At 35.7% G+C, this 24,175-nt stretch overlaps 1 protein-coding gene across 2 annotated transcripts; it reads left to right on the top strand.

Moving 5' to 3' along the window:
* Positions 1-1,502: 1,502 nt before the first annotated feature.
* On the top strand, positions 1,503-23,165 carry LOC149239685 (uncharacterized). Of its 2 annotated transcripts, none has more exons than XM_089367174.1 (2): positions 1,503-1,996; positions 22,581-23,165. In XM_089367174.1, the coding sequence occupies exons 1-2, from the start codon at positions 1,797-1,799 to the stop codon at positions 22,840-22,842; spliced, it is 462 nt and encodes a 153-aa protein (XP_089223300.1). In that variant the 5' UTR covers positions 1,503-1,796; the 3' UTR covers positions 22,843-23,165. The 2 variants fall into 2 exon arrangements, with proteins under 2 accessions (XP_089223300.1, XP_089223301.1); XM_089367175.1 differs by lacking the exon at positions 22,581-23,165 and adding an exon at positions 15,362-15,459.
* Positions 23,166-24,175: the final 1,010 nt, after the last annotated feature.

Below are 24,175 nucleotides of genomic sequence, written 5' to 3' on the forward strand. Positions count from 1 at the left end.
AATTGTGTTACAAATACCTAGGAATTGACTTCATCAAAAATGTAAGTTGGGATGATTGTAGAAAGAAAATAACTTTGGCTTTAGAAAATATTTTATGTTTTTCAAAACAAGTGTAGAGAGATGGAGTTATGGGATTGGAAAATCACTCTAACTTTTTTTGGGCTTTTATTGATTCTCGTGATTCTCTACGGTTGTGAAGTGTGGGCTAGCAGTACATCCCAAACAAGTTGAGAAAATTCAGAAGCGTTTGATTACAAACAAATTCAAAATTTCCTTATGCTATCTTGTTAAGTGAAATCGGGGTTGCTCCTATTGAAGCAATTGCTATGGTGAGTCATAGGGTATTAAAAAAAATTGAGGAAATGAAAGAGGGCAAATGACCTAAAGGTTGTGTTTAATGACATATTGTGCAAAAGAAAGAAGACTTGGATGCTGAAAAATAACAAATGGTTTAGTAAATGGGGTATTTGCTTGAGCATGTGTCCCACAAACACTAAAGAGATTTTTTTTGTTATGGATAAGTTCCACAAATGTACCTGGGAGGAGTTAGGGAGAAAGAAGAAGTACCATATTGAAGAGTTTAATCCCACTCATAATCATCAACAAAAATCTTACATAGGGGCCAATATTTCTTGGAGAGCCAAATTTCTTATTACTCAATTAAGGATTATTTCTCATCAAATCTGTTGTGAAACAGGTGGAAAAAACCAAAAGAAGTGTGCGAGGAAAGAGTATGTACTTTTTTCTCTTCCCGAAAAGTGGAAACAGAAAAGCATTTCACAACAGGGAAAGTTATGCCGATATTTTGGCAGCTGGCTCTTTGGTATAAGTTATTCAGAGAGAGATTCACAGGAAAAAAGGTTGAATACAAAAAACCTATAGAAAACAATTTGTCTCATAAACTATCTTTAACCTCATAGACATTAGAATAATTTCATTTCCTTCATTTCATAATATTTCAAGTATTTTGATAATAATAATAATATATATTTAAGAAAAAAATATTCATTCTTCATTTCTTTAATATCGTAAAAATGTAACTTCTATCATCCACAACTTTTGTATTAATAATTTTGATTTTTTCTAAAGTTTAGGTTGATTTTTTTATATTTAAGTATAATAAAATATTAAACTTTTAATAATGAAGTAATAATATTTATTCTGTTCCATTTCTCTCTTTCCTTGCAATATTATTTTCAAGTGTCGCGTTTCTAGGTCTGAATCACCTGCTGCATAACTTCTGAGCCGACACGTTGTTATTGAAACAGCATAACTTCTCTCTGCCACCCTACCCTGTTGGGCGCCAGAATAGCTATCATGCCCTCAAATACTTGTCAATTTCCTGTCAAACACCAAAAACACTTGGCTTCTAGTTACTGCCAAACCTAATGAATGAGCTGCAAAGTGAATTTGTACTGAATCTCTGATATTGGTTTTTTTTTTTTTTTTTTTTTTAATCTTGATGACAGAGCTGCAGAGGGAATTATTCCACCAGAGAGAATTTATTGCAGCATGGGGCAGTATATGCACAGCATCTTTTTTTATGCAACCAGTTGCACTGTATGTATTTTTGGATCATTATGCACAGAGCAGCAGAGAAATCGCGTAGTTTCAGTGAAGTGCAGAGAATTTATTTCACAGTAAACGCACAGTTGCATTTCTCATATGCAACCAATAGCACTGCATGCATTTATTGCAGGATGGGGTGGTGTATGTACATGGGGATGCAGAGTATTTGCTGCAGTTTGCCACTGTATATGCGCCGTTGCACCTCTGTGTAGCCGTTGGATCTGTGGATGCCCAGAATTACAGTGAATTGGATGCCCAGAATGACAGCAGATAAGGCAAAATGTGAACTTCTCAACCCTCGCTGTGAGACAGGGTTTAGAGAAACAGAGATTAATTGTGCAGCAAAGGGGATAATCGGAGAAAAATCAGTTGCGTCGTTTCACTCTCGCGGTTCTGCTGCTTCCCGTTTTAGGACTTGCAGATCAAGGTATGTTATCATTTAAATTTTCTGTGTGACAATATTATTGTAGTTTCCATTTGTAATCCTTTACATTTAGCTGTGCGGAGGGATCTGAGGTCAAGCGTGTAGTAGTATTTTCTGTGATTTCAATTATTTGAACAGAGACTGCAATTGAAAGAGTGTTTGTCTTGGAATTCTCTTTACAGAGTTATTTGATGAGTAGAAAATACTGAACAGTTCTATAGAATTGAATGATGTATCAGCTGTTGAAGATTTAAGCGCTCAAAGAAACTGCACGTCACTTTTGCTTTGTTTTTCTGGGTCACGCTCACTGAAAATTGCAAGGTTATTTTTATTTATGAAACATTTGAAATTTCTGAGAGTGACCAGATGCATTCAGGCTATGTCCTAAACTAGCATCATATCATATAACAGAAATTGCTATTTTTTTTGCATTTATCATCATATCATATAACAGAAATTGCTATTTATTTTGCATTTTTTTCTTTCTGGGCGGAACTAGGTTGCCCCTGGGCTTAAGGCTAGCCCTAAGCCCTAGCACTAATATTATAGCCCTGATGTTAGCACTAATCTTATAGCCGTAATCTTATAGCCTTAATGTGAGATGGAATAATGATTCTAATCTTCCATCCTCCTAGTGTTGGATGGAAGAATGACCCGCCCACTTCTTAACTCTATCATCAAGATTGTGTCCAGCTTGGGGAGCTTGGATCCCCTTAAATCCTCACATCCTTTAACCTCCTTTAACCTTAGTCACCGTTCTTCGTGAGATTTGAAACTCTCATGAACCTGAACCTGAAACCTGAAACTCTGATAAATAGTTTAATTTAATTCCCCAAATGTAGCTCACATCTTTTAACCTTTCTCACCCTTACTCGTGAGATTTGAACCCAACTCTGAAAAAAAACATCTAATTTACACCTGGGTTCTTACTGCAGATACTTAGTTCACTGATAGTGGAAGTCACTTTTCACATGAACGATAAATTCTCCAGGAGGGATTAAATCTATTTATTAAGACTGTGACAAACCTAACGCTACGAGAGTTGTTATTTCTAATTATTAGGACTTTGACACAAACTTTAGTAAGCCTACTGCACCAAAAAGTAAAACAATTTGTCTTTGGGTGTGCACATGAATGAGAAAAGCGTATGTGTAGATGAATGTGCCTTGTAAAGGGCATTTGAATTGGAAACCTGCTAGCACAGAACTAACCAATCATTTCCAACCACTAATGGAGATAACCCATTGAGCTATACATTTAGCTTAATGGGTCAGCTGAATTGGTTTTGGAGTCACTCTTTTAAGTATATGTTACAAAAAGGTCAGGTTCAAATCTTAGATCGTCCCATTACGTTAGAAGTCACTCTCCATAATTTCTAATGAAGGTTCTTAGAAGTCACTCTCCATTACGTTAGAAGTCACTTTCCATTTCTAATGAAGGTTGTTAGAAGTCACTGTCCATAATTTCTAATGAGGTAAGTTTATTGAGCCTTAATGTTAACCACACTCTATAAATTATGGGGAGGAAGGAGACTACATCACAAGGGAAGTTTGATCAGAATCAAGCTAGATCACTAGCTACTCCTAAAAGATTCCAGGGAAAAAGTCACTAGCTACTCCTAAAAAATTTCTGGGAAAAGGGGAAGCAGTCCATGAGGAAGTTTTCACCAACTTAATGCTCGTGATAGGCCTAAATTCCCACTACACTGGAGGAAGGAGACTACATCACAAGGGAAGTTTGATGAGAATCAAGCTAGATCATTAGCTACTCCTAAAAGATTCCAGGGAAAAATTCACTAGCTACTCCTAAAAAATTTCTGGGAAAATGGGAAGCAGTCCATGAGGAAGTTTTCACCAACCTTAATGCTCATGACAGGCCTAAATGCCCACTACACTTTAAGAAATGAAGAGAAAAGTGCGAGTGCTCCATGAGGGAAGTGAAAGAGAAGTGCTATGCAAGATACATTTGATTTGCCTTAGTGCAAGTGCTCTCTAGAAATTTTGGGCAAGAGAAAAGTGAAGGGGCATGTTTCATGAGGAAAGTGAATGGAGAGTGTTTGATGTAGGGAGTTTAACCTGCACTAGTGTTTTTGATAACTTTTGAGCTGATCAAACTTGATTCTTCCTGACAACAAAAGACATGTACATAGATCTTTCTTAACCCAAATTTAACATAGATCTATCCTAACCCAAAAAATTGAAAGATTAATGTTATTATATTTGGTTGTTGTACATTCATTTGATTTGCCTTAGTGCCAAGTGCTCTCTAGAAATTTTGGGCAAGAGAAAAGTGAAAGGGCATGTTTCATGAGGAAAGTGAAGGGAGAGTGTTCGATGTAGGGAGTTTAACTTGCACTAGTTTTTTTGATAACTTTTGAGCTGATCAAACTTGATTCTTCCTAACAACAAAAAACATCAACATAGATCTTTTTTAACACAAATTCAACATAGATCTATCCTAACCCAAAAAATTGAAAGATTAATGTTATTATATTTGGTTGTTGTACATTTATGGGTAAGTAATGCACATAAGAAGAAGATCTATGATCAACATTAATGAGATGCTGAAATTCGAGTGAACATGCGAAAGAAGGCACATAAGAAGAGCTATAATCAACATTAATGAAATGGTGAAATTCGAGTGAACATGCTAAAGAGGAGTGAATGTGAACATGAATGAAACGTTCGGTTTAATGAGAGTTTAGGCCTTAATAAGAAACTACTAGATTTAGTGAGTACAAAGAAAGCACTCGTAATCTAGGTGGTTGATCTATGTTGAGGACAACAATATTCTTTTTAAGAACTATTTGTATCAAGCAATATAACTAAAAATTAATTATATAGAAAAGTAATTTTACACCTATTGGCTTAAAATTTGAGAATATTGCTTAGGAACCTTTTTTCCAAGAAAAAAATATTCTTTCTTTTTTGCAATTGACATAGTACATAAAAACAAGATTTAGTAGATTCCCCGAACATAAAATAATAGATATATGCTCCCCCAAAATTTCTCAAAATATTCTAATTATGCTTTATGATAATAATACTTTAGACTATCAATTTTAAATATGTATGGCAGTACATAATTCCAACATTTACCAACATCAGCCATCCATAAATACATCCACAACATATAGAAAATGGCGAAAATGATCTACTATTTACCAGATTCCTAGTCGACTAGGGTTATTGTAAGGAATTTGAATTTTCATTCGGAGCCCAAGAGACCTTGGAAGATGAATCCAATGGCCACAAACAATGTATTTATATATATAGAAGATGAATACAATGGCCAACAACAATGTATTTATATATGTAGAAGATGAATCCAATGGCTACAAACAATGTATTTATGTATGTATCATTTTAATGAAAAATGAATTCATGCTTATAATCTGCTTTTCTTACAGTCCAATAGTGGTATTAGAGCCCCTGTTTTCTCCAAAACCCATTAAATTTATGACGTACTTTAGTCTAACATTCCCTCAATTTTATCTTTAGTAAATTCATTGAGGATGTCATTGGCATCTATGTAAAAGTAGAGATTAATCTTAAGGGATTCCTTTGGGAGATGGAAAAATTCTTGTGAACTCAAATTTCCCCAAATTCCATATACTCAAAATAGAAGTCATCAAGCATGGGTGTGTACAACACTTGATTTGTGTAGCAAGGGAATTTCATCAATGCTATTGTTGAATGATACATTCATCCATATAAATTGTAGAAGTTAGTGTGTAGAAATATGTGAGGGCTTCCATGTTGGGAAATTGCATTCGAAGATTCAAGATGTAGTCAGTAGTCTCTTGAAAAGGGTATCAAACCCGGTATCAAATCCCCATTTTCCTACTATTGGGAATGCGATTTTGTAGAGTCCCAAGTCTCTTATCAATGGGGACATTATCATGGATGCCTACTTGAAGATAAACATTATGACAACATCTAGAATGGAGAGAGGCCAATCTCATCTTGATTGCCAACATTTTGCTATGGCTTCAATGGAGGAAGGATTTTATATCTCTAATTTAAGAAAAAATATTGTTCGTAGTGTGTGCACCAAGAACATATCTACTATGAACCCATGAGTCTTATTGAGTTTCAAGAAATGGGTCAATAATATCATCGATGCAACTACTACCAGTTCTATCAATTTCCAAAAACATGAGATTAATTTCATTCTTTCTGCAAGACAAGAATTCAATTGAAACACGACATCACTCCCGGATCATATTTTTTCGTTTTTGTTTCACACAAGCGATGTCTATTACAAACTCTTTGAAAATTATAATTCTAGATCAATAATAGTGTTGTTTTCTTATTGTAACTACGTGTTAACCGCAATAATGTTTATATCAAAAGTAAACATGGAGGAAGGATTTTATATCTCTAATTTAAGAAAAAATATTGTTCGTAGTGTGACCTAAGAACATATCTACTACGAACCCATGAGTCTTTATTGAGTTTCAAGAAATGGGTCACTAATATCATCGATGCAACTACTACTAGTTCTATCAATTTCCAAAAACATCAGAGATTAATTTCATTCTCTCTACAAGAGAAATCTATGACCATCAACATTGAGTTATGATCTGCACTAGACCCACACTAATTCTGCCTCTAAACATCGAGGACTCCATGGATTCTCCATATTTTACTATGCAACTACTACCAGTTCTATCAATTTCCAAAAACATGAGAAATATTAATTTCATTCTTGCTACAAGAGAAATCTATGACCATCAACATTGAGTTATGATATGCACTAGACCCACACCAATCCTACCTCTAAACTTCGAGGACTCTGTGATCACTCATTTTTTTCCCTGGCTCCTAAGGGAATACGGCCGAGGTAACCACTAACCAATCTTTTAGCTACAGGTCCTAGCCTACCTGCAACCAAAGAGGGCTCTTTCTTTATGATTTAATTTTGTTTTGGTGTAATTTAAGGCTAGTTATGATGCACAAGGTTTTGTTTTAAATTTGGTTGGATGATAATTTCAGGCAGAACTGGGATGCAGTTTCAGAACAGTCTAGACTATTAGGCAATGGAGTCAATGATGGTATACTGCTGTGAGTGTTTCTTGTGGAAAAGGTAATGCTACAGAGCCAGACAGGTATCCATGAAACAAATCTTCAAATCTGGGAATCGATGGCATGGAATCAGGGAATGAAAGGCAGTCAAGGATCTTTCACTATGCTGATAGAGGGAAAGTGTGAGAATATTATCTAGGAGCAATTAAGAATTCCTAAACAACATTCATAATGAAAGAATCAGTGCAAACATGAGCAATTAAGAATTCATATTTATGACCAATTCTGAAGAAAACACAGTTAGAAACAGAGATTGAGCAGAGGGTGCATTCAAACAAGTCCTGAGCTATCCTTCTTCTCTATTGCTAAGATCATGAAACATATATGTGAATTTTGTAAATACAGAAAGACAAAACATGGTTTAGAAAAACTTATTGTTCCATTAAACAACACAGGAATTCTGTAGCAGAACGCAGTTCATTACTTTCACATCCAGACAGTGTAGAAATCATAAACTCCACCAGCTCTTTGTATTAGAAAATCTGAAATTTACAGCGCAGCTCTTAGAGCGAGAATCATTAACCAACCCCAAATACATTATATGGGGAAGTATATATACAAAAATAAGATACAAAATATCTAGATGATGAGTCCTCATGTAATAAATTACATCACCAACTCTTCCAAGGAAGTAAATGAAGAAACTAAATGCTGCAATAAATATTAGTGGATTAGCTGTCCATTCTGTCAGAGAATTTTGACTTTTGGGACCAACTGAGTCGGCTGGGGCTACGCTTTCAAATTTGCATTTTTCGGGCTTGCTGTCCCAGCACTTTGATGAGTCATTGGTTTGACCTGCTCCACCTGTTGTCTAACTGCTCTATCTGGTGCCAATGTACTCCATTCTACTGACCTGTAAATGACCAAAATCTGACCAAAATTTGAAGCTGAATGAAGAGGAAAAAGACCGAGATTAGTTGGGAAAAATTTCCAGCATTGCTTGCCACGAATCTTCTCTAGGCAGCTGATTTCTCCGTATCTTTATTAATGTCTCATCTGCCTCGGTATATCTATAAAGAGTGGGCGTGACCTCAAAAAGATGATTGATTTCATGCTCAATGTAAAACATGTTTTCTAATTTATCATATAGAGATTGTCCGGAGGGAGGGCCTGCTTCTTTTGAGGAACTTGAAGATGTTGTGAGCTGATTTGTTATAAAATTATTCATCCTGGTGGCATACTGCTCTTGGGTCAGCAGTCTCCCAGCACTGGTTAACAAGCTGGGTAATCCTCTGTTTTGTAATTCTGCAAGCTTTAGCTTGAAGTCATCTACTTCTGCTTGCATTTCCTGACACTTTCTTTCTAGACTCTGCACAAAATTTCTTAGAGTCAGCACCTTTTTTGTTGTCAGAACAGTATTTGTCCTATTGCTGATGTCTAATGCTGCCAACTCTTCTTTGGTGTGAGTGTTCAGGAAATGGATAATTTTGGTAGCCTGCTCAGGCATGTTTCCCAATGCTGCTCTAGCCCTTTGATTCTCAAATTGAGCCCGGCCTATCAATTCTATCTGCTCATGCATGGTTTGGATTGACTTCCATTGTCTAGTGATTGATTGGCCAATTTTGGCCCACAAAATCTTTTTTATTTCAGTTAGAGTCTTCTCCATATTCATCTCCTTCTCTAAGGCCTTTATTTTGTCGTTCAGGGCCTTAATTTGCCTTGTTTTTTCAGCTACTGTCACCTTGGACTTATCATAGCTCACTTCTAGTTTGGCCAGCTTTTCCTTGGCCTCTTTTATCTCTGTTGCCTGAAGTTCTAGCTCCTTGACAACTTTCATCATTTCATCCATGCTCATGTTGGATTCATGTGTTGTTGTTGTTGCTGCTGCTGTAGCATCTGTGGTCGATGAAGCTGTTGTAGATGCTAGGATGATAGGAGGGATCACTGCTACTTGTGTAAGAGAAACAGGGACATTAGTTGGAACTGTTTGAGGTGGCTGGGAGGTCGACTCTCCCTGCTTGCCTTGCACTGCTCTTTCTAATTCTTTCTCCATCTGAATTATTCTTTCGTTCATTCTCATCAGTAGATCCATTGTATCCTCAGCATCTTTTTCTTGCGCCAGCTCTGCAGTTTGCGGGTGCATAGTAGAAGACAACCCCAACTGTTTTCTAAGGGCAGCAATATCATCTTCTTTTTTCCTCATAAGGGCCCTGACACCCTTAGGGTCCTTGGGATCATGTCCTAGGTCCACAATAATGTCCTCCAATGTTTTAATTCTATTGTCTTTGGCCAAGGAGGACAGTCTTTCCAAATCTAGCTGAGCATTTGTATTCTTCAAAGATTCCTTCAATTCATGGGCCAGCATGGCCTTATCTGCTAAAGTGGCATAAACCATTTCACTCGTTTGCTTGTGCAGCTCTATTTGATCCATCGGGTGAATGTCCTTAGCAAGGACCTCTAAATTTGTTTTGACATAATCTGCAGCTGACTGTGGTTGTTGTACCTTGGGCTTGAAGTGGCTGAGAATCATTTTTTCTTCTTTGAAGTCATATGTTGCCATCAACCTTTGCTGTTTGGCAGGTGTTGCCTTAAGAAACTGATCATACAACTGTACTCTTAATAGCTCATTTTGAGCCTTGATTTCCATGAAAGCAGTTTTGATACTAGGTGGCCGCTTGCTCTGTTGTGTTGAGGAGGATACCTCCATGCCATGCTGCCTCTCTTGCTCTTGCTGGAAAGAGCTAGTAGGTGTGTGTTGGCCTGCTTCCCTCTCTCTCCTTGGACTTTCTAGTACCTCTTCACTAATTTCCTCCTCAATTGGAGGATCAACTCTTTGCCTCTTGGCTTTAGGCTGTTGTGTAGACCCACTAGTAGGTGTGGAGTCTTCTCGATCACGCTTCTTACCTCTTTCCTCATTAGCAGGAGTTTGTAGAGCTGGTACCTGCAGTGCCTCTGTTTGTTGTGGAGGGGCCTGCCCTTGACCCAACTCTTTTGAGCTAGCAGGTTGTTCTGTTATTTTTTCTTGCTCTGCATCCATTGGCTCTTTTCCTTTTGATGTACCTGTTGCTGGTGTAGACCGTTGTTGGGCAGCTTGTGAAGCTGTAGCTGTAGATGGACCTTCTCCGACTTGCTGTGGTAGTTTGAAAGTTACTTGGTCAAAAGAATCCAAGTCAAGAGTTTTTTCTAGATCTTTGACATTTTGCTCCATAATTTCTTCTTGAGTAAACTCCTCAGCTAGTGTCCCTGCCAGCCACTCATCTTGGTTGGCATATTGTTCAATTTGTGGGAATCTACAATGCTCATATGCTGTCAGCCTATATTTAACTCTTCTGGCACTGATAAAGCCATCCGGGTCATAAGGAACCCACCAGAAACTCCTTTTCAACTTGAGCTTCTGCCCCAATATTTGGCCAGCCTCTTGCCAACCCTCTTTCTTGTTCATAATAAAGCGGCCTAAATGGTCTCTAAATTTCAGGCGATCTTTCTTCTTGGCACTATGAAAATGAGTGAGATCTGAATTGATGAGTTTCCTGTAATATTCTAGGGCAAAACGTCTCATTGGTACATACCTTGGGAGCCTGTAAGGACAGAGCTCACAGGCATAGATTCTAATGCCAGTGTGATTTTGGTAGAGATACCAATCACCTATTTTGTAACTCTTGGACAGCTGCAAGATCTTCTACATGTCATATGATAATCTAGGAGGAGGAGTTCTCATTAGGAGACAAGAGACTGGGTATACAAATTGGTCAATGAACTCACAGTAGGAAAAGGGAGAGTTTTGAACCTCATGAAAAACTGATGACCAAAAGATGACAGATCTTCTTTCACCCTTAGAATCCAACTTCTTGGTGGGGCATTGGAAGCATTTAGACTGGTAATATATGAACAAATGATAGATATATGATGAATATTTAAAGATTCCCTCCCTATCCAGCTTCACTAGTTGGTCATCCATTTTATTGGCTATGAACTTGGCATAGTTATACTTGATAGCAGGGGGCTGTCCTGGGCTATATGCAGACAGCAGAACCAGCACTATTTCATCAATGTGCTCACTTGTTTTAAAACCCGGCACATAAGATATCATATCTACAAGCAGCTTGCCCACCTCATTGAATTTGACATATAGGAATGGAGGTGGCTCAGTAGGTTGGCGATTTGCCCTCATGAATGTCTTGGCAATTCTTGCAATCTCAGAGCTGGAGAGCTTGGAGCCTTCATCCAGCAAGTAGTTCATAGAGAAAGGAAACAATAGCTGAGTCTGTTTGAAGTTTAACATCTGGTTGATAGAGTCAGGGGTAATATGAAAAAGTATGCTCCCAAATGGAGACTTGACAACTCTTTGAGTTGGTTCATAGTTCTCAACACATAGATGGATAATCTAAGGAAAAATATTAACAGAGGGGAGGAAGTAAAAAGGTAAATTAGACTCCCATATGCCATACATGTCACAGTTGCTCAAAAAACTGTTTCTCAACTGGCAGAAGGTTTGCAAGTGATTCCTGTCCCCAACCAAATCTTGAATGAGGTAATCTTTATCAGCTAGGGGCATGGCTTCAAGCTCTCTATTTGGTGGATTCATAGGAGTGATGTTTAGAGCTGTTGGGGTGGCCATTCTGAAATTTTCTGAGCTTATGCTTGAAATAAAGATTTAAGGCAACAAATTGTTGAACAAACTTGCTTGTGAGGATTAGCAAAGGAACTGGGGACTGAGCTTAAATGTGACAACAGTGTTGACTGTCTGAAACTATGATGAAAGAGACAAATTTTGCAGAGTTTTCAGACCAGTTTTCCTTCTCCTTGATGGATTCTGTGGATTAAAAGACTGTGGGAAAAATGCAGAGGGGAAAAGGGATAATTTTCAGCTCAATTACTTAAGTTTCTTGAGTGGAATGCAGTAGAAAAGGATAATGCCGAGCTTGTTATGGAATTTTGTCGGGGACCCGGGCTTCAAAATGGTTTTCCACGATGAAATTGTGAATGGACGGGGGTTTGCAAGGTTTTCTTCTAACATGGGAGAGTAATGAGTGAGTTTAGGCAATATTTAGGCGTATGAGTGATTTGAATTTAGAAATTGGCAGGTTTTAAGCATGTAAAATGGAGAAAAATGGCAAGAACAGGGGCAAACAGGCGAAATTGGGAAAATACTTGGTTAAAATAGCGCCGAGGGCAACTGGACTGGTTCAATGGTGAATAATGGTGGCGAATTTGGAGACAACAATGGCGCAATTGGTCGAATTTGAACTCTAGACGAAAACGGACGAAAATGGCACAAGCAGCTCTCCAGCTCTCCACTATGACCAATGAAAATAACTAAAAAATGGTCAAAAACGCGTGTTTTTTATAAAAATTTGGCATTTTTGCTTTTGGAATTTGTGCTTTTGGCACTTTCCAGCGATGACATCAACATGACGTCATTAGTGGGTCCCGGGTACGGCAGGGTGATGTGGCATCTGACTAGGCTACGACGTGGCATAGGACATGGTGGCAGGGTGGGGATGCAGGTGGATGAAGTGGCAGTGACATGGAGCAACGGCGGGGACACGGAGGTGACGTCATAAGGATGTGGTGCTGACGTCAGAGGCGGGGGAGCGGTTTCCGGTTTGGTCCCGCACCACTTTTCAGCATAGGTGGTATTGGGGGAGGGGCCTCCGAACACGCCGGGAGGACGACACGTGGCGGGGGTACGGCAGGGAAACCGCCCATCCCCCGGACGTTATCCTCCGGCAGATCGGGGAGTGAAAACGCCCGCCCACCGTTGATCTGTGGCGTGGGGAAACGGACGGCGGAGGGCGCAGGTAAAATGACGGAGAGTTAGGTGCGGGGCCCGGCCTTTATTAATATTTTATTGCAAGCGGAGGGGGGTCCAAAACTTTGGATAGTGGGTTTTATGGGTATACGCCGGGGGTAACGTTTAATGTTTAATTGAAACATTTAAACACTAAACCTTAGGAAAATGACTGCAGAGGGGCAGAACCATAAGGTTTTGATGGGTAGAGGAGTAGGTATAGGCTATTAACCTAACCAGAGGTTAGATTAATCCCAGGGTTAGGATGCGGAAGGGTTCATAATAGTCCCAAATGGACTATTATTTCCCAAAACTATGTTACAAAGCTATAGTGCTTTAGGGTAGGATATTTAGTATTTTTTGGGGGTTTTTTATATGATTTTTTGTAAAAATAGGGGTGGGAACATAGTTTAGGGAGCTAAATAATAAAATTAGAAGTTAATATGAGTTTGTGAGGTGAAAGAGTAGGGGAGAGGCTAAGTTTACGAACTGAAACTTAGACATCAGAAGTGAAAGGAATGTGGAGGAGTGATTTTACACAAGAAATGTGGCTTCTTTTTATTGAAGAAAGTCAAAGCTTGACTTAGTATTTTACAAGAATGAAGTGAAAACAGGACTGGTTGGGCGGATGCCAAGGTCCTCATGGGGGTATTAGTAAGAAACTTTAAGGGGGGGGGCGGTGGAAGGGAGTTAGACATGCTTCCAAAGTTCTGCCATTAGACAACTGCTTTGACATTTCTGTCATTGATGAAATGAGCTCTGATTGGATAATACATGAGGTAATCAGAACCTTGCTTCTGCAACCTCAAACTACCTACCCAGCCTAATACACCTAACATTTTTTCTTCCTTTTGAATGGGTGCACTTAGACTTACAAACCCTGACTATCCCCTTTTCTTTTGACTTCCCTACTATCTAAATCTACCCTTATCTCTTGCAAGGGCCCAGATTAAGCAGTTGGGCTCCTTAACTTCTCTGCCTAGCTACTCATCTGCCAAGCTTAAACTATTTGTACAGACATTCTTTCTCTATTCTATAACAAGCAATTTAAAAATGAGATGATCCAGATTAACCTGTTGGATTCACCCATAAAGTATGATCAACAGCAATATTTGCACATTGTGAGGCTACCAATAAGATAGTAGTGGCATTTTGAGTGGCCACTTTCCTAGTCATTATTTGGGGTTCATTTCTATTTTTCTTTACCAATTTACTCTTTTTGCCCTTTGATTATTCTTTTATGGCATACCCTCTTTACATTTTTTAACTTTCTTTTTTTCTTTTCACAAAATATGGAACCTTTGCAGCATCAAAGATGAACATATTTGGCACTTCCACTGTTAATCATGAAAAATGAAACATATTGGTATAGGAACCTAACAGACTCCATGGATTCTTCATATTTTACTATGCAACTACTACCAGTTCTATCAATTTCCAAAAACATGAGATTAATTTCATTCTTTCTACAAAATAAATCTATGACCATCCACATTGAGTGATGATCTGTATTGGACCCACACCAATTCTACCTCTAAACTTCGAGGACTCCATGGATTCTCCATATTTTACCATGAACAATAGTGTTTGTACTCGCCCAATATGAGGAGAGACTCAATCGTAACGAACCCACCACATGGAACATTTGGCATTCATTCCTCAAAGAGATCGGTTAATAGATATGTTTGCTTTCCTATTCATTTCAACATTGAGTTCTTAAAATTGTATACCTCCTAAAATTTATACTCCAACCACAATCAGATAGTGTTCTTACTATTATGGATGATATATTTGAACATTTATTTTGGAAGGTCCACCAATGTTTTGAAAGAATTGTTCCAAAAGAAATTATAGAGGACTACTACTTGTTATATTTCGGTGTGCAATCCTCAACTCTTTTGAATGTAATGATGAAAAATGATTACGCATTAGCCATTGAATTGATTTTAGAAACAAAGTTTATAAAATTTAGGCCTATTTAGAAAATTTTGGTAGAAATATTACGTTTTCAATTTAAGGAAAACATTTTCTCTTTTTTATACAAGTTTTTGACGATAATCACATCAAAATTCAGTGGTTCATTGTTAGGACAAGATGAAGAACCATGGCAATAAATTAAATAGACAGACCTATCATTCAAATGGCTAGAAAGAAACAACTACCTTTGATGAAAGGAAAATTAGTTTATTAATTTGTTAATCATTTTCAATTCCAATTAAATTAATCATATTTTTTCCTTTTGTTTACACAGATTTTATAATTAATAATTATTATAGTTAGTTATTATTTTTAGAATATTGTGAGCATTTTTTTAAAGAAATCTTTATTGATGTATAATTACTATTTTTTAGGATACGTGAGCATTTTTTTCTCAACTTGTTGAATTTGTTTTATTTAAGCATAATTTTTATAATTGTCTACAAATATATAAAAAATTCAAGAAATTCATCTTATAATCAGAAATTGAATTTGAATTCAAGATTTTTATTTATTTATTCATTTATTTAATTCCTTTTGTGTGTCTATGATTAAGTTCTATTGTCTTCGCAGGCTAAAGGATTTGAAACTCCAGCCAATCTCAAGATCCCATTTTGAAGTTCCATATTATGTTTCAAGTCGCTAGAGATTGTTCAACATTTATTGATAGGTTAGTCTTCAATTTTTTATCTCTTTCAATTGGTTTGTTAAAGTTTTTTTTATCTTCTTTCTCGAATCAAACATAGAAGATTGATATTTTGTTAAAGTGATTTAATCTATTGGAACTTTATTCTTGGTTTTATTCATAAGTGATTGTCAAATTCAATCAATTTAGTACTAAATAACAAATCATAGACAAATGTATAATATTTAGAAAAAAATTGCAAAGGGCTAATGATATATTTAATTTTTTTAAATGATTTTTTTTAGGATATGAAATGTTTTAGGAATTAAGTATTCTGCTTAGAAGCTAAGTGTTTTGATATCCATATATAATTACTAGTGATTTAATTTATATAATTGTGCTAGTTATAATTTTTTTTTAGTAAAACAATTGTTATTACGAATTATTCATAAATATTAATTAACATGTCTTTACAATTTAATTTAAAAATTAATTTAATACTAAACCACAAATTATAGATCATCTCAACTCTTTTTTTTCTATGCAAAAGAAAGTGATAAGAATAAAAGTTTTGTTTCATATGACCATGCTTTCACTGGCAGAAACACAATTGCATTCAACTCTATATCAATCATGTTCAGTTCCCATGAACTTTGCATGAAATTTGTAGGAGGCAATTGGTTGTGCAAAACAAGTTCCTTGGAATTGATATCTCATTGAGTTGTAACTAAATTTCTTCATATCAATTTGAACCAAACAGTGCAAAAAAAAAAAGGTTATTAAAATTCATTACAACCAATGAGGTAGGGCACCACTAGAAAACAACATTTTCACTTTCATTTCTATTTTTTATGAAGACTTTAATTGATCATTTCACATTTTGCCAACAATTCATACTCCAGTTAACTATATTTAAACTAAGCCATAGGTACTAGCTACTATGAAGCACTTGTTTATATTATGATTGCATTAAAAGCTCGTTAATTTGAAAGTTAAATTTGATATATATATGAATGAATGTATTTTGTTTTTATGTTAATTTTTAGGACTTATTTTTAATATGTAATTGTTGTGACTAGGAATGATATTTTTTTACTAAGAGTAATTTTTATATGTTTGAAAAAAATGATAAAGGAAATAATTAATTTATTTTAAAATTTTCTTTAATTAAAGAGGTTTTTAATCTTATCTCTTTTAATAAATTATGAAAATTGGAGATTACAAATACTTCGAAATTAACTTCAATAGAGATCTAAGCTCGGATGAATGTAGAGAGAAAAGAACTTTGGGGTTGGAAAGCATTTTATGCTTTTCAAAACAGGTGTAGAGAGACAGAGTTAGTGGATTGGAAAACCACTCTAACTCTTTTTGGGCTTTTAGTGATTCTGGTGATTCTCTACGGTTGTGAACTATGGGCTAGCATTACATTCAAGATGTAGTGGAAGCAAATTGAGAAAATTTAGAATGTTATGAAACCAGCTCACAAAAAGATAGAAAAGATAGATGAACGACTTAGAAATAAGCCTCTTCGAGGGGCCAACCTCCTTTACATTACACAAATGAACAATTCTTAGATGATACAAATGAAAATACCTCCCTTCTATATATAGGAGTCTAAGGGGTCATAATATAATCAGAGCCGACATAACAATAATAATGTAAGGGCACAATAATAATAATAGTGGGCTTCTATGGGGCATAATAATAACAATATGGGGGTTGTACTAATAACAATAAGAGATTACACTAGTATTATAGGGACCTAACATGCCCCTCTCCTTCAAAAAGTGTTGTCCTCAACACTTGAGTAGTTCTTGATGCTTCTGTAAAATTCTTGTCCCCCCATGTGGAATCTTCAGCAGGTAAGTTCTTCCACTTGATGAGATACTCTGAAATTGATATATTTTGTAGCTGCCGATTTCTCAGTTCTATGATTGCTTTAGGTTGCAATATGATTTTTCCTAACTTGTCAAGTTCTCGCAATATTGTTTGAACTGAAATCTTCTACAACTTTTGAATGAGTTCCCACTCCTTTGGGCATATGGATATATGTAAGGCCTAATGTTTGGAGGAACACTTCCTAGAATCAAATGAATAGCATGATCATGATCACAAATAGGTGGGAGGCCTTTGGGAGTCTCAAATACCTTGGAATTGTTGTCCAAAACATTTTGGAGCTCTAGGGAAATACATGATTTCGATGTGGGATCCTCTAGTGAACATAATTGTGCAATTACGCCTCGTTGTTCTTTATTTAGAAGATTTGTCATGCTGTTAGAGTTGATTATCTTTCATGGTTTCCCTTCGATACCCCTCAATTCAACTTCCTTTCCCTCCCGAAAAAAATTCAAGAAAAGTTCTTGAAAATTAAAAGCTATCATACCCAAAGATCGTAGCCACTAGAGTCCTAGTAAAACATCAGCACCACGCATTGGAATGGAAAGCATTGGGCTATTCAATACATATTCTCCCATGGATAGCTTGATATTATGGCACTTTCCAGAGCAATTTATGGTTCCTCCACTTGCAACCATCACTTGACACTCTGATGCTGGATATAGGAAGCAATTCAATTCCTTGGCTATCTTACAATGAATAAAATTATGGGTATTGCACAAATCAATTAACACTATTACCTTTTTCTTCTTGATATGTCCTTCTATATTGATATTTTGAGGAGTGGTAATTTCTTCCAATGCATTACAATATATGGTTGGATTCATTTCTTGATGCTCGATGTGATCTTTCATTTCTTGAACATTTTTCTTCTTGATATTTCCTTGTATATTGATAGTTTAAGGAGTGGTAATTTCTGCCAATGCATTACAAGATATGGGCGGATTCATTTCTTCTTTCTTGATGTGATATTTCACTTCTTAAACCTTTTTCTTCTTGATATGTCCTTTTATATTGATACTTTTATGAGTGGGAATTCTGGCCAATGCATTACAAGATATGGTCAGATTCATTTCTTCTTTCTCAATGTGATCTTTCACTTCTTCGACCTTTTTCTTCTTGATATGTCCTTCTATCTTGATAGTTCGAGGAGTGGTAATTCTTTCCAATGCTTTACAGGATATGTTCGGATTCAATTCTTCTTTCTCTAGGGTTGGTTCCTGGTGTATCCTCTTCTTTTGATGTTTCTTGATACTTTTCTTCCTCCTCTTAACAATCTATGTAAAATAATTTCTTCCCAGCACACTTATGACCTTTAGTGTATTTTCTATCACAAATGTAACAAAGCCCTTTTTCTTTTTTTTCTTCCAATTGTTGTTATGTAAACCTTGTAGGTTATGGAAGGATAGAAGAAAAAGCACTTCCATATTTATAGTTGTAAGTGGTAGGATTCCTTGTTTCCATAATTCTGCTTTCAATTTTTCTTGCCAACCTGAATGCCTTCTCCAATGAATCAGGTTCCCAAAGACGAACCTCATGTTGAATGTTATCCTTTAAAGTCCCTATGAAGACATCAATCATTTTATTCTCTGGAATATCATTTACCCTTATATTCAATCTTTTGAAATCCTCAGTGTTCTCTACCATTGAACCCTTTTGTTTGAGATTTATCAATTGGCTAAAGAAGGTGTTACTCTTTGTATCCTCATAATGTGCTATCATTTCTTCCATGAAAATTGGCCAAGCGACAAGTGGTTTATGAGAACACAACCCTTTATACCATAAAAATGATCTGGTTCTAAATATGAAGATGCAATACATACCTTTTGTAACAGTTGCACCTCATGTAGATCAAAATATTTCTCTATCTACACTATCCAATTTATCGGATCTTTGCAATCAAACTTTCCCATCTCGCTTTTTCTTGATTTTAGGAGGTCGATCTTGAAATGACTGTAACTCTGTACGTTTAGATTTTTAAGTTTTGAAATTGTGACCTACAGTAGCCCTCTGTGTCCTCTTTCTAATGCCACCAGTCTGATCGAAATTGGATTCTGCAAGGAAGAATTATGCGCAATCTCCCAAGATGACCAAATTATATACCTTTTCAGAAGATCAAACTTGTGTGAAGTTCCACGTGTCACTTTTTTGACACTCAGATATAAAAAATATACATAGAAAACTACAGTCTGTCCTCTCTATACAACTTCTCATGAAATTTCAATTTGATGCTTAAGGAGAGAGAGAAAGTTATGATGATTTTCCCAAGGTCACTGTTTAAAATGTAATTCGGGAGTCTGCAAAAACCCTAACTTCCTCAAATCATATATCCGAAAATATAGCGAGACAAGATCTGAAATTTGGACCCAAGGTTCAAACCTCTTTCTTCTCAAATGGGTTTTTCTTTTACATTCTTAAACTTCATAGCGAAAAATCCACGATGACCTGTTTTAGATGAAATTTTGGAGCTTGCAAAAACCCTAACTTCTTTAGATCATATCTCTGAAAATACAACAATACATGATCTAAAATTCAGACCTGAGGTTCAAAGAGATTTCTTCTCAAATGGGTTTTTTGTTAGCGTCTGAAATGTCACAGAAAAAAAGTTATAGCGAAAATTCCACGATGACTTGTTTGGAGTAGCAAAACCCTAGAATCCAAAGCTCTGATACCAAATGTTATGAAACCAACTCACAAAAAGATAAATGAATGCCTTAGAAATAAGCCTTTTCGAGGGGGCAACCTCCTTTACATTACGCAAATGAACAATTCTTGGATGATACAAATGAAAATACCTCCCTTCTATATATAGGAGTCTAAGGGTTCATAATATAATCAGAGCCGACATAACAATAATAATGTAAGGGCACAATAATAACAATAGTGGGCTTTTATGGGGTACAATAATAACAATATTGGGGTTGTACTAATAACAATAAGGGATTACACTAGTATCATAGGGACCTAACACAGAACCGTTTGATTACAAAAAAATCAAAATTAAAAGTGCAGTTCCTTGTGCTATCTTCTTAAGTGAAAGAGGGATTACTCGTATTGAAGCAATTTCTATTGTGGAAGTCATAAGACATTTAAAAAAAATTGAGGAAATGGAAGAGAGTAGATGACCTAAGGTTTTGTTTAATGACATATCGTGCAAAATAAAGATGCCTTGGATGAAGAAAATAATAAATGGTTTAGTAAATGGGGTATTTGCTTAAGCATGTGTCCCACAAATAGTAAAGAGATAAAAACTTTTGTTATGGATAAGTTCCACAAATGTATTTGGGACAAGGAGTTAGGGAGAAAGAAGAAGTACTATATTGAAGAGTTTAATCCCACTCATAATCATCAACAAAAAAACGTACATAGGGGCCAATATTTCTTGGAGAGCCAAAATTATTATTGTTCAAACCAATATTTATTGGAGAGTCAAAATTCTTATTGCTCAATTCAGGATTAATTCTCATCAACTCTGTTGTGAAACAAAGCACTGGAAAAGACCAAAAGAAGTGTGGGATGAAAGAGTGTATTTTTTTCTCTTCCAGAAAGTGGAAACGGAAAAGCATTTCATTTTAAAATGTGAGGCCTTCAAAGACAAGTAGGAAAGTTATGCAGAGATTTTGTCAACTAGCTCTTGGGATAATCTATTCAGCGAGGGATTTGTCTATGAGCTTTAATTGTGAGAGTTCACATCTTCGGATAATCTATTCAGCCAGGGATTTGTCTAGGAGCTTTAGTTGTGAGACTTCATAGGAAAAAGACCGAACACAAGAAAGTGATGAAAAAACAATTTATCCCATAAACTATCTTTAACCTATTGACATTAAAATAATTTTATTTTATTCATTTCATAATATTTCAAGTAATTTGATAAAATAATATATATTTAAGAAAAAAATAGTCATTTATCATTTCTTAATATTCATTTATCATTTCTTTAATATCATAAAAAGGATAACTTTTATCATCCCACATTCTTTTGTATTAATAATTTTGATTGATTTTTTTAACGTTAAAATAATTTCATTTCATTCATTTCATAATCTTTCAATTAATTGGATAATAATATTATATATTTAAGAAAAAAATATTCATTTATCATTTCTTTATATCATAAAAGATATCTTTTATCATCCCACAACCTTTTGTATTAATAATTTTGTGTTTTTTTATAATAAAATATTGAACTTTTAATAATTTTTAATTTTTTTAATGTTAAAATGATTTCATTTCATAATCTTTCAAGTAATTAAATAATAATAATATATATTTAAGAAAAAATTATTCATTTATCATTTCTTTATATCATAAAAACCATAACTTTTATCATCCCACAACCTTTTGTATTAATAATTTTGATTTTTTTAAAGTTTAGATTAACTTTTTTATATTTTATAATAAAATATTAAACTTTTAATAATGAAGTAATAATATTTAATTTTTTCCAATTTTCTTCATTACAACACAATAATTTTATTTGCAAGTGTCATGTTTCTATGCCTGAATCACCTACTCCATAACTTCTGAGCCGACACGTAGCTATTGAAACATCATAACTTCTCTCTGCCACCCTACCCTGTCGGGTGCTAGAATCACTATAATGCCATGAAATACTTATCAGTTTACCATCAAACACCAAAAACACTTGGCTTCCAGTTACGACCATATCAGTTTCCTATCAAAGACAAAAAACACTTGGCTTCTAGTTACGGCCAAACCTAATGAATTTGTATTGAATCTCTGCTATTGGTATTTTTCTATTTTTGGATCTTCACGACAGAGTTGCTGAGGGAATTATTCCACCAGAGGGAATTTATTGCAGCATGGGGCAGTATATGCACATCATCTTTTTTTATGCAACTGGCTGCACTATATGTATTTTTGGATCATTATGCATAGAGCAGCAAAGAAATCATGTAGTTTCAATGAAGTGCAGAGAATTTATTTCACAGTAAACCACAATTGCATTTCTCATATGCAACCAAGGCTGAAAAGAAATAAATAATGTGATATACGGTATTAATTGGGCAATGGCTATATATGCCCACCGTTCGATTTTGGCTTTTGTAAAATCTAACGATGGGCATATACAGCCGCCGCCCAATTATTACCCTATAGCATGCTCAATATTTGTTGCCTGCAACCAACTGTTCGATTTTGGCTTTGGTAAAATCAAATGATGGGCATATACGGTCGCTGCCCAATTAATACCCTATAGAATGCTCAATATTTTTTGCGTGTAACCAATAGCACTGCATGCATTTATTGCAGGATGGGGTGGTGTATGTACATGGGAATGCAGAGTATTTTTTGCAGTTTGCCACTGTATATGCACTATTGGATCTCTGTGCAACCATTGGATCTATGGATGCCCAGAATTACAGTGAATTCGATGCCCAGAATGACAGCCGAGAAGGCAAAATATGAATTTTTCAATGCTAGCTGTGCGACAGGGTTTAGAGAAACAAAGATTAATTGTGCAGCAAAAGGGGATAATCGGAGAAAAATCAGTTACGTTGTTTCACTTTCATAGTTCTACTGCTTCCCGTTTTAGGACATGCAAATCAAGGTATGTTATCATTTAAATTTTCTTTGTGACAATATTATTGTAGTTTTGTTTTTTAATTTTTTAGGTTTAGCTGTGAGGAAGGATCCGAGGTCAATGTAGTGGTATTTTTTGTGATTTCAATTATTTGAACAAACACTGCAATTGAAAGGGTGTTTGTCTTGGAATTCTCTTTAGAGAGTTATTTGATGATTGGTAGAAAATATAGTACAGTTCTATAGAATTGAATGTTGTATCAGCTGTTGAAGATTTAAGTGCTCAAAGAAATTGCATGTCACTTTTGCTTTGTTTTTCTGGGTCATGCTCACTGAAAATTGCAATATTTTTTTTTATTTATGAAACACGTGAAATTTCTGAGAGTGACTAGATGCATTTTAGTCTCCATAACAAATTCATGATATGTCCTAAACTACCATCATATCATATAACAGAAATTGCTAATTTTTTTGCATTTTTTTTTGGGCAGAACTAGGTTGCCCATTAGGTTGCGGTTAGCCCCTAAGCCCTAGCCCTACTGTTAGATGGAAAAATGATCTGCCATAGGTTGATGCTATCATCATGATTGTGCAAACTATCATGAAGATTGTGTCTAGTGGAGCTTGGATTTTGTCCAGCTTGGTGGAGCTTGGATGCCCCTTAAATAGTTTAATTCCCCAAATGTGGCTCACATTCTTTAACCTTCCTAACCCTTCTTCCCTCGAGATTTGAACCCAAAACTCTAATAAATAGTATTTGAACCTGAAAATCTGATAAACAGTTTAATTCCCCAAATCTAGCTCACATTCTTTAACCTTCCTCACCCTTCCTCATGAAATTTGAACCTGCTTTAACCTTCCTCACCCTTCTTCCCTTGAGATTTGAAACTGAAACTCTGATAAATAGTTTAATTCCCCAAATGTAGCTCACATTCTTTAACCTTCCTCACCCTTCCTCACCCTTCATCATGATATTTGAACCTGAAAATCTAATAAATAGTTTAATTCCCCAAATGTAGCTCACATTCTTTAACCTTCCTTACCCTTCCTCATGAAATTTGAACCTAAAACTTTGATAAATAGTTTAATTCCCCAAATGTAGCTCACATCCTTTAACCTTCCTCACCCTTCCTCATGAGATTCGAACCCGAAACTCTGAACAAAACTCCACAAAAACCATCTAATCTACACCTGAACAAAACTCTACAAAAACCATCTAATCTACTGTAGATTCTTAGTGCAGATACTTAGTTCACTGATACTCTTACTGCAAATACTTAGTTCACTGATAGTGGAAGTAAAAATCTTGGGTTGCCCGCTTTTCA

The sequence above is a fragment of the Pinus tabuliformis genome, chromosome 8 (genome assembly GCF_031772625.1).
Source record: "Pinus tabuliformis cultivar Carrire ecotype Pingquan chromosome 8, CPIR1, whole genome shotgun sequence".
Lineage (NCBI taxonomy): Eukaryota > Viridiplantae > Streptophyta > Pinopsida > Pinales > Pinaceae > Pinus > Pinus tabuliformis.

Coding starts and splice junctions, on each gene's coding strand:
- LOC149239685 (XM_089367174.1), top strand. CDS start 1,797: ATGCCCAGAATTACAGTGAATTGGATGCCCAGAATGACAGCAGATAAG. Junction 1,997..22,580: donor TTTAGGACTTGCAGATCAAG/GTATGTTATCAT, acceptor CATTTATTGCAG/GATGGGGTGGTGTATGTACA.